Below are 11,174 nucleotides of genomic sequence, written 5' to 3' on the forward strand. Positions count from 1 at the left end.
ACTTCCTGTGGTATCAAACCCTGAGAAACGAAAGGACTCACAATTTATCTATTGTTTCTTCACGGAGCGCGCCGGGTCAATGTCAAAGCGAGGATATCGTTGACAGCCAATCCGATTACACGTGCTGAAAGGAACAAATCATTTTTGGCACGTTCGCGCGCGCGTTTCTCTTCCTTTGTGGTTGATACGCAACAGCAATACCTCAAAAGACAATTCGTCTTCGTTAACACGATGTACGGTGACACGATACCTCGTATCTGCAAATATATTTTTTGTCTTTTTCTGCTCCAACTGGCAAGAGCCGAAGACCCAACTCCGGGTAAGTAAATCACCTCTAAATGTCGAAATATTTCGGGAATATTTCCGTGTTGATTTCATGGTACCAAAAATATAAATGTGTCGTTTAGATGCGAGATTAAGCACATATTAGTCTTATTCGAATACTCTTCGGGTATTTGTACGATATCTATCATCTAGCCCATTTAATGCAAGACTAACGAAAATATCATCACAGACATTGCGAAGTAATGAAAACGTATATGGAACTCACTAAATTTCCAGCTGGGTTTGTTGTTTCCTTTAGTTCCACGAAAGATAAAAATCTGGTTTACATAACTGAAGATAACATATATACCCTCTAGTGTGGGGTAGGATGCGAGACAACTACTTTGTCTACCAGGGGTTAGGTATCATACTTGCCTGACCGGGAGACCCTTGCTGACCAAATTTCCCTTGCAGTGGTGGGATAAATTCTATTTTAATTTCACTGGGGTGCCGAAAGTATGAAGGCGAAAGTAACGCAGGACATGGCAACAAATCATGTAACGCGTCAGCCCACACCCACGCAATTTCGCGCGCGCAGCCATTTCCCTGTTGTGTGTGTACAAGTGATAAAAATCAGCCGCGTTTCGCAGTTTGGGAGGATAAAAATCTAATGTATTTTTGTTATAACTCTTCCAAGGTTTAAGCATTTTGTCATTTTGATCGTTTCTTTGCTTAGAAGACATTTCACAAACACAATTCCCTATGCGACCCATTGTGTAATTTTTTTCTTCCTTCAGTAAATGCACACGACGAGTAAAAGCGTATAGCGGTAATACATACTTTAAATATCTAAATTTTTTATTATCTAACACTTCCAGCCCAAACAAAATAGACTTTAAACTGTGTAGGACATCAACGAGGACTACAGTTCAACTAAATCGGGTTCTTACATTAAAAAATACTGAAACATTTGTACTCGTTTCGCACTTTTCATGTTATCTGTTCGGAGGGGACGAAATCCAATCACCGTGTACAAACGTCACTATTCTTTGTTTCCCGTTCAGTGTCGACATGCCCTGCCCCAGAATCTCCTGAAAATGCCATAGCTGTAGGCAACAATACAGTTGGGTCCACCGTCAGGTTCTTGTGTAAAGAAGGCTACTTTCGACTTGGAAAACCATTTGCAATCACATGTCAATCAAATGGACAGTGGACTAAACCGAATGTGTCCTGTGTGGGTAAGTAAAGATCTAGGGGTTTGCGCGTTCTGAGATTCTTAGTAAATTTTAATGAACGTTTAATGCAGGAATTTGCTCAAAAAATGCTCATCCGTTTTACACAACTGCTAGAAAATGCACAAATATGTTGGCTGTTTTTTACTGTGTTCATTTACTTTAAGTTGCAATATAATCGTTTACTTTGCAACAATCTCAACCACAAAATTGCAACTAATAGCTTAGCACAACTAACAGCACCAAAATCTAAATTTTAAACGGAAGGGGCGGACATCCACAGGCAACATCCCTGTTATTCTGTTACTGTTCATTCACATACAACATTACAATCATCTCAGCTAGATTGGCTTTTCCGAAATTCAGATTTTAAACTGTGTTTTGCATTGCATCTGTTGGACGATTACCGAACCCTTCCGATGAAAGTGGTTTCTCTTCCCTCCGTCGAACAATGCCTTTTTACCCCCGATTTCTCACAGTTGCCGATTGTTCTAATCAATTTCGTCTCCGCCGGAAGTTCGAAATATTGGGATTCATCTGTAGCCTTATCTTTTAATGTAAAACTAGTTTAACTTTTACAATCCTAGCATTAATAAAGATAAGATGTTCACGACACGAGAGGGACAAAGAAAATTCTGAGTCCCGGGAATCGAACCCATGGCCTCCCAGAACCGGTGCGCTCAACCACGAGCACGAGAGACCGGAGCTGGGCCACAGGTTGATATGTGACACGCGTCCCAACGCAGGATCAGCAATGTCGAATCATCAAGTTGTGACATAAAGTAGGCACAATAATCAAGTGATGAATCGACAGCTGACCGAGCAGGACGCGCCAACACCAGTAAATGGCCCACACGAGCTCCGAGCCAGGGCGCCGGGGGCCAGGGCGCCGGGGCTTTCCCGTCGGAACATCTATCTTTTTATTTATTACCGAGCTTAAAATTACCATCTTTATTATTTACTAATTCTAGCATTATTCTCGAGGAACTCATTTTTCATTTGCTTTGCTTTGGATCGCTGTTTGTTTGTTTGTTTATGTTTATGTGTTGTTGTTGTTGTTGTTTAGTTACTTTCTTGGCAGATAACAAGTAACGCCATACTTAACAGTAACCTATCTTCTTAACAGCCGTAAGCTGTGGAGATCCGGGATCTCCCAAATATGGCCAACGTGAAGGCTGGTTGTTCCAGTATGGTAACACAGTTAGTTTCAAATGCCTGCCTGGGTATGTGCTGGAAGGTCCCAAGACAAGATCCTGCCTTGCGAACCAAACCTGGAGCAAGACACAGCCGATCTGCAAACGTAAGATGGCAATATCGATTAGTAAATGCTCCCGACCTAAGATTATGTGTGATGAAATCCCTTGTGGTACCAAACATGTCTTCACCCGGTGTCCAAACACAAAAGCTTTGTAGAGGAGAGTTAAGAGCATTCAACAAGTCAGTTACTAGTTTTGTTTTTGACAGCTAAAAGTTTTTTTTAAAGGCGGTGCTTAAATTATCACTAAGCAAGATTGTACATGAAACCCGCAAGGAGAGGATTTGAAAACGTCTGCCCAAGTTTTTCAGTTTGGGATGTGAAAACCTAGTGTGTAAATAGTTCAGTGTTGTTCATGGTCGGACCACCTCGCTTCTAAGCTCTTCGTTAAAAAATGGCATTCTGAATATAAAATCACTGAGAAGGTTTTTTCCGTTTTTTCTTTGCTTCATGATAGCTGTATCATGTGAGGACCCGCCAATAGTGGCTGATGCTGAGATGTTTGGCGGCGGTTTCGTGTTCGGGGCGCACGTGCATTACACGTGTCGTGAAGGTTTTAAAATGCAAGGACAAGACAGTTTGACTTGTGGAGAAAAAGGAAAGTGGATTGGCGAGACTCCAGTTTGTAAAGGTATGTTGAATTTTACTGTTTGTTTGTTCGTTTTCTTAGTTGTGTTACAATTTCAAAATCGGCATGAGTTTTTAGCTCACTTAATTAAGTTAATAGATATCTCCTTATGTTTCTTTTAAACTAAATGAATTGCATTAAATTATGTTTGTGGCTAAGCTTGCTCTGCTGAAAAAGCTCCATTTTTATTTACGATCTTTTGGCCACAGTCATTACATGCTAACCTAATGTTTAAATTATAGAAAAGAACCAGGGTTTAGAGAATTGTTTAAACAGGGTAAAATAGGGGTGGGGGTTTTTGTTTGGTTTAAAAATAAAAAATTTTTTTAAAAAAAAAAAGGAATTACGTTCAATTTCGCGCTCGCCTTACGTAAGAACCCAGGAGCAATATCCCTGATGGTGGGTAAGCTTGTGACGGGAAGCTGAAGGATGATTATGTTGTAACAAGCAATTGCAAGCTTCATAATCACTAATATTCAAAATTAAAATCTTTAAAACACCAAAAAATAAACACACTGACAGTAATCACTTCATGTTATCTGTTATTACGGTTTTCAGCAATAACCTGTGAAGACCCTGGTATACCGCAGTATGGTTCAAGAAATGGAAGCAAAGTTTTCATGTATGACTCGAAAGTCTCTTTTCGCTGCAACAAGGGCTACATCATCTATGGGTCTTACGAGAGGACCTGCGATGGCGAAGGGGAGTGGACTGGGGTGCAGCCTTACTGTGTCGGTAAATAAGATCTCTATACTACTATTATTGCATGTGAGACTCATTAAAGAGATCTCATGTTTCGCTATTCAGGTCATCTCCTCTTTTCTGCCCTTCTATTCTCTTCGATTTTATGTAGTTATCGTGTATCAGCTCTAGCCTTCTTGGCTTCTATTTTCTCTCTTCTATCTTCTCTCCTTTTGTCTCATTAAATCTCTTGCCTTCTCTTTTCTTCACTTCACTTTTCATCTTTTCATTTCATTTCATTTATTTTCCTCTGTTCGAATCTTCTCTCCACTTCTACTGACATCTCTCCACCTACCTCTCTTCTTGCCTTTTTCACCCAGGCTCTCTTCTCTTTTTCTTCTTTTCTTTTCTCTTCGCTTCGCTATTCTTCTCTCCTTTGCTGTTTTTTCTTGTAGTCTCTGTTGTCTTCTCTTTACATTTGTTTACGTTCCTTTTTCAACAGCATGTGCCGGAGTTGACACACCTGTTTTCATCAGGAAAGGCATTCGTTTCATTCGTGGCTTAATTAAACAAAAACGCGAACACGTCGTCACAGTCTTGACGGAATCTTCTGAAGAGGAAAAGGAAATCGTGATATTAGGACCAGGAACACAGCACTACATCATTGTGGAGGACATCCTTCCATCTCCAAGGCACATTTTCCTGGGGAGCCGAGTCTTAGCAAAGCACGTTCGAACTGGAAAGTACACCTTCGCATCGATTGACGCGATTAATGGCGACAAGTATTCGGTCACGTTCGAGGACAAACAAAGAACCAAAGGAACAGTGGCTGCCGAGTTTATCCGGAATTTGTATCCTCCAACGTTTTGTGGTAAGTAATTTATGAAAGCTTTCAATAAAGGTGAGGAATGGCCTACCTTGTAAACGGGTTGTATTTCCATTACAAGTTTCCTCCCAACATTTTTTACATTGCCGTAAAAGGTCACTGGCACCCTTAAACAACTGACAGAGGGTAAAGTGTCTTGCTCAAGAAAGCGCCATGATAGAGCCGAGGACGTGTCGTTGTGGATTGCAATACACTGGCCATTGGCCACGTCAGAACACCTCCCTTTGAAGTCTCAAGAGACAAATCTATTTTAACTAAGTTTCTCCAGCGGGAACGGCATGCAAAGCCTCTATAAAACCTGCTGTATCTTTGCCCAAAAATATAGACTCGATAAAAGGGGTGAGATGTACTCTTTATTACCAAGGACAGTGTTCTCTTATGATTCATTATTTCCTTTTGCCCACCGTAGCCGCATGCCCAGATCCGGGGAGGCCAGAGAAGGGCTTCAGAGAGGACAGACTGGAGGAATTCATTGTAGGCACAGAAGTGGAGATCGGTTGTGAGATAAATACCAAGTTGATTGGCACAAGTAAACGAAAATGTCTACCGAGTGGAGAATGGACTGGAGAACAACCAACCTGCGAGAGTAAGTGGACATGCTTGCCTTTGACTTTGTTACAACGAAGATCAAAGGCAACTTCAGTCTGCCAGACACCCGTGGCTCAGGAACGACAGAGCCTTCTGCTTTACTTATGCGAAAATTGTGACTACAGGTTCTGTATTTGAATTTCTACAGCGCGTAGAAATAATGATGTCCATATAAACGAATTAGAAAATGGTACGTGTGTTAATCTGATGCAAACGAATTAAAAGATGAAGTTGTATAAAATAGTGCTTCAGGTCAGGGTTTACATAAGTATTCTCTCGACCTTTCGAGTGTTGTTTGAAGGCGCAGTTTATGTAACCAGAATTAATAAGTGGAATATAAAATTGGGAATAAGGATTGAGCAAGAGATTAAATAAAGCCTATTAAAACGTTTAGACTTGAGTTGAGTTTTTTGTTTACCAACAGTCACGTCTTGCTGGGATCTCGACGCTCTTCCTCCCAAAAACGGCAGACGAATTGGTGATGACTTCGCTATTGGCAGCACTGTGAGTTTCTCTTGCAATGAGGGATATGAGCTGGATGGAGCATCAAAGTTAACTTGTCAACCAGATGGTCTGTGGTCTGACATTGTGCCGTTGTGTAAAGGTATGTTCAATCAAAGTTTAGTTACTCTTAGTTTAGAGCAAGATGTCGTCTGCAACAGTTTACCGTAAGGAACAAGAGAGGGTCTGGAAGGGGCTTAGCTGATAGCTGAGAATTGGTCAAAATTTTAACTACAAAGAAGCCAAAACAAATGGCCCATTTTGTACCTGATAGCTGAGATCTATGGACGGCAATTGCAAGGGGGTCTCAATGGTGTCAACCGTTAGCCGTAAAACGGCCAGAAATTCAGCCGTTAGCCGTAAAGATTATAGACGTTAGCCGTAAAATATGTCACCGTAAAAAATCGTAGTGATATAATAAACCAAACTATTTCACTTCATCGTCCCAGAATGGCCCTGAGATTAAAATATGTTTTTTCAATAATGGAAAATAATTTTTACTTTTTAAAACATGAAATTACTTTTAACTTCTGTTACCCGTTATGGAAATCAATTAACCGTAGCCGTAAAAAAGCCAAATTTTTAACCGTTAACGTAAAATGTCACCACCCTATTGAGACCCTCTTGCAAGTGTGCTGTTACAAATGCCAAGATGTTTATTTTTGATTCAACAGATCGTTGCGAGGGCGTGTCTTGTAAACCTTGGGAGAAGTGTGTTTATAACAGCAGGAGTGGAGTAAGATGTGCCTGCCGTGAAAACCTGGACTGTCCAGCGGATTTCCAGCCCGTCTGTGGCTCAGATGCAAATAGATACAACAATTACTGCATCATGAAGGCGACAGCTTGTAGGCAAGGCAAAGCGGTGGAGAAGGTTGCAGATGGCTCTTGCACCCCAGGTGTGTTCAGTGTTGTAGCTGCTTGCTTTTGCTGTTGTTGTTGTTGTTGTTGTTTTGTTGTTGGTTTTGTTGTTGTTGTTGTTGTTTTGTTGTTGTTTTTGTGAGGGGGTAAGATGGGAACTTTGATTTGGGCAAATTTGCACTGGGAAAATGGGATTTGGGTCTCCGGAACTGGGAATCACAAAAATATAAACAATAGAACTGGGACTGAGATTTGGAAAATCTGGAAAACAGTAGGCTTGGAAATGGGATTTGGGCAAAATTTGGTATGGAAAATGGATTTTTAATACTAACCCCCCTTAGGACTTTCTGTTGTTGTAGTTTTGTCTTTTATCATCAATATCACGTCAGCTCACGTCATCGGATTCTTTAACGCCTCCTCCAGTGTTTTCTCAGTATTCTGGCCTAGCTCGACTGTTGTTTCAAATTTTCACAGGAGCAATTTGCCAGATCTTCCCAGCAAGCAACTGCAGGGCATACTTCAGAAACTTTTATTTCAACTCAACAACCAGTAAGTGCGAGCCAATCATTGCCGGTGGTTGTCACCCAAGTGGCTGGAATGGCTTCACCACTATGGAAGACTGCAACCGCACTTGTTCAGGTATGGTAAAATAATAAGATCAAACATTTCACCTGGCCTAAGTTAATGGTAGTCCAGACAAACGTCCATTTATTTGACTAGGAAACGTTTATATGAGTGGATTTGGGGCGAACATAAAGGACTGGTGTTACCATTGTTTTAAGGATTTGAGACAATCGCTATTGAAGGGACTACGTAGTGACGTTAGTTTGGAGTGATTCCTTCAAATAGTAAAGAATGAATGTCAATCCGAACTAAAGACAAGTTCATGGTGATATTCACCAGAGTGGGTTCGATCAACTTAAGTGAAGGCATTATATTTCGGGTATTTTAGAACCATCATCAAGCCAAAACCGAAATATCTAGCAATTACAGTTGCATTATCACTTATCCAACCTACAATAACAACCAGTGTGCAAGTTAACATTAATGTTAGTTGCCGAATGATGTATACCCCCGAAATTAGCCATATTTTTCAGCTTATCCTGCGTCACATGTGCGGCGAAATCAATTAGCACCATATATAGTGTGACTTTTATGCAAAACTACGAAATAGTGGAACTAAAATAAATACCTAAATTTTGCTTTTTTGTAGCAATATATGTTGTTTGCATTTGAATTAACATAGTTTATCGTTTGCAATGTAAATGTTCTTTTCAGTGGATGTCTGTAACCAGCGTATTGACACAGGCCCTTGTAACAAAAAGACGACTCGATGGGCGTTTAACAAAAAAGCTGGAAGCTGCAAGAAGTTTAAATATGGGGGCTGTTTTGGCAACGAAAATAACTTTGACACTGAGGAAAAATGCAATAAACGATGCCCACCTAAAGGTTAGAAGTATTTTGTTTGTTGCTGTTCTGCTCTGATACATTTTTGTTTCTTTTTAGTTTGTGCTATTCTTTCACGTATAAAAATACATAATCTAACAAGGCAACACTTTATCAACTTTCCTTCTTTCTTAAGCATATGCATCTTAGTAAAATCATCGAGAGATTCTCTTGGCGAATAAGTAAGATTGCGTTAATTGCATTAAGTGGAAATTTTTAAAGAGATAATGCGTAAAATATTTATAGCATTCACCTATTTTCCTCTTTAGTATAATGGTCAATTTTGTTTTCCAGCTAAACGAAGTGAAGATTGCCCAAAGTGTGTTCACATGAAAGTTGGCGAGGCATGTCGAGGAAGTAATATTGGTAAGCGGGCAGTTTCTTGAAATTCGTTCTCTAAAACTACTAAATTAAGATTCATTGTTCATTAAGGATTGCAAAACAGAGGAACAGGTTTCAGTTTTATTGTAATGTCGATTGAACGTTCTTATTTCAAGCCCGAGAAACTTTAAATTGTACTTTATTGTATGTATGCACGCTAGACATGTATGCATCCGTGTATGCTTAGCAACATTCAAACTCACATATGTCAAGAACAAGGAAAGTTCAGCTTCGACAAAACAGTAAACTGACACACTTCCCGTCAGCTCAGTTTTTTCATAGAAGGGATTAAAAAAAACTAAAATCAGTTTACTTTGGATCCGAGGTCCCTTTGCTGGATTGAATTCCAGGGTATATAGTCCTCTCGCCTAATAGGCAATATTCGTATTCTAGGTATTGGACTGGCACTAGCTTGCAATGGAGGCTAATGCGGGGAATCTTTTCAAATATAAATGACATGAAGCTCTTTTTAATGATATTCCCCCGCATTAGCTTCCATTGCAAGGTAGTTCCAGTCCAATACCGAAAATAGGAATATGGTCTATTTCACTGATTTATGTATCATAATTTCGTTTTGATTTCTTTTTTCAGCTTTTATAGGCAAGGTAAAAAGTAACTTACCAGAAGACTCGGCAAAGAAACACGTCCGCTACTTGGTTGTAATAAATAGGGTGCTAAAGAGCGCCAATGGGTCCCTTCCAGTAGGGAAAGCAGTCATCAGTGTCCCTTATGACAAGTCACCAGACTGCCCCTGCCCTTCGCTACCCGGCAAAACGTTCCTCCTAGTGGGTAATGTCGTAATTGAATCTAGAGAGGAAAATCCTAAACCGGGTCTTATCGTGACTCAACAAGCATTTGTGCAAAAGTGGAACAAGGATAACAAGGATTTTGTCTCCAAGTTGCAGAAAAAATGTGGCGATGATTTGGATTTCAGTGGGCTGATTTAAGTTGTACTCAGTTCTTTGCTAAAATTGCTTTAGTGGTTAGTTTTAAGTTGTATCTGCCTTTTATTTTTGTTTGTTGTCCTCAGGTAGCGAGTGTAGCTTTAATTAGGGGAAATATGGAGTCCAGAACAGCAATTCTAGTGCTTAGCTTTAGTCTTTTCTGTGCTTGTTTGCTTTTCATTTTTGTAAGAAGGTAACTTGAAAAGAAAATCGTGAAGTAAATGATAGCGCTTGAAGCAGTATATCATAGTAACTGTTCTTATAACCTGTATGTTTGTGATGAATAAATCTTCAATTATAAAATAATCCGTTTTGAATTTTCTTTTTACTATAACAGCGAGTCTCACGTAGCCAGTTGGAGAGCGCCCACCGGATCTGGGAGGCCATGGGTCGATCCCGTCGTGGACCGACGCCCCGCCGGCGGAGAAAACCACACACGAGCAAACACCACAAACACAGAGACGACAGCACAGAGAGCGGACGCGGCACCAGGGCCAGCCACGCGAGCCACGAGCGGGAGAGCGCCCCGGACGGGAGGCAGGGCGACCGCGGGGACAGCGCCCCGCCGGAGAAAATATTTCTTCACTAAAATAAGCATTAATAAAAACATTATATCAGGAAAATTTCAAAAGCTGTCTTTTATATACAACTTAGTAGCAAAATCCAAAAAATGCTGAAACCAAACAAAGAAAGGGGGCGGTGCTGAACACCACATTATCGCAAAAAAAATTAATGGCGATTAACGCAATAATGCGAGGAAATTTGGCAGGGCAAAAAGAGAAGCAAAAACAAGTGGCAGGACCGTGGAATCAACAACACAACTTATTTCTGAGACAAGAATTTTTGATTAAGTTCCCAGCACTTTTTAGCTCATAAAGTGTTGACAGGTCAGTACAACGAATCTTAAACAAGCTGCTGCTACAATAATGATATCAAACAAATTTCTAATTATCGCTTAAAGGGGCTAGGTCACGGTATTTTATTTTTCGTTCAGAGCTCCTGAAGGGAGCAAATATATTGGCAACACGGCAAACAACAAGGAGACGAGCACTGAACGTCAAACACGAGACGACAAGATCGGTCCGACGCAGCACCCGACGCAACCGTTCTCCGAACGCCCATCCATGCCCCTTGTCCTCCTACAGTAGCTGTTTGAAAGTATCTGACGGGCAGGCCGACAGCAAAGCAGACATAGCTCCGTTAACAAGTGGATTCATTTTCATGACGTCACTGGTTACTATAGCAACAGTAAAAACTGATAAGCGCTTTAACCTCAAAAACGAGTCCGGTGACCCCCATTTTTTATCATTTAATAATGATCGGCATGTTAAGATACAACTTTTTGCAAAGTTTAAAAAAAGTTCTCTGGAGCGGTTTCAAAGCCACCTCAAATTTTTCAAAAATCACCTACAGGTTATTCTGTTGCTATGGTTACCAGTTACGTCAAGAAAATAATCACAATTTGTTTATCATCGATTGGGCATTTGTTTGATACCATTTTTGTAGCAGG

At 40.5% G+C, this 11,174-nt stretch overlaps 1 protein-coding gene across 1 annotated transcript; it reads left to right on the forward strand.

The window, feature by feature from the left end:
- The first annotated feature begins 112 nt into the window (after positions 1 to 112).
- LOC144633217 (complement component receptor 1-like protein) lies at positions 113 to 9,970 on the forward strand. The gene is made up of 13 exons (XM_078492045.1): positions 113 to 319; positions 1,329 to 1,502; positions 2,623 to 2,796; positions 3,209 to 3,382; positions 3,938 to 4,114; positions 4,563 to 4,931; positions 5,356 to 5,532; positions 5,959 to 6,138; positions 6,710 to 6,931; positions 7,368 to 7,532; positions 8,172 to 8,342; positions 8,634 to 8,705; positions 9,312 to 9,970. The coding sequence occupies exons 1-13, from the start codon at positions 232 to 234 to the stop codon at positions 9,665 to 9,667; spliced, it is 2,499 nt and encodes an 832-aa protein (XP_078348171.1). The 5' UTR covers positions 113 to 231; the 3' UTR covers positions 9,668 to 9,970.
- Positions 9,971 to 11,174: the final 1,204 nt, after the last annotated feature.

This window comes from Oculina patagonica, chromosome 1 (assembly GCF_052425735.1).
Source record: "Oculina patagonica isolate OP01 chromosome 1, crgOcupat, whole genome shotgun sequence".
Taxonomy (NCBI): domain Eukaryota; kingdom Metazoa; phylum Cnidaria; class Anthozoa; order Scleractinia; family Oculinidae; genus Oculina; species Oculina patagonica.

Coding starts and splice junctions, on each gene's coding strand:
- LOC144633217 (XM_078492045.1), top strand. CDS start 232: ATGTACGGTGACACGATACCTCGTATCTGCAAATATATTTTTTGTCTT. Junction 2,797..3,208: donor GACACAGCCGATCTGCAAAC/GTAAGATGGCAA, acceptor GCTTCATGATAG/CTGTATCATGTGAGGACCCG. Junction 3,383..3,937: donor CGAGACTCCAGTTTGTAAAG/GTATGTTGAATT, acceptor TACGGTTTTCAG/CAATAACCTGTGAAGACCCT.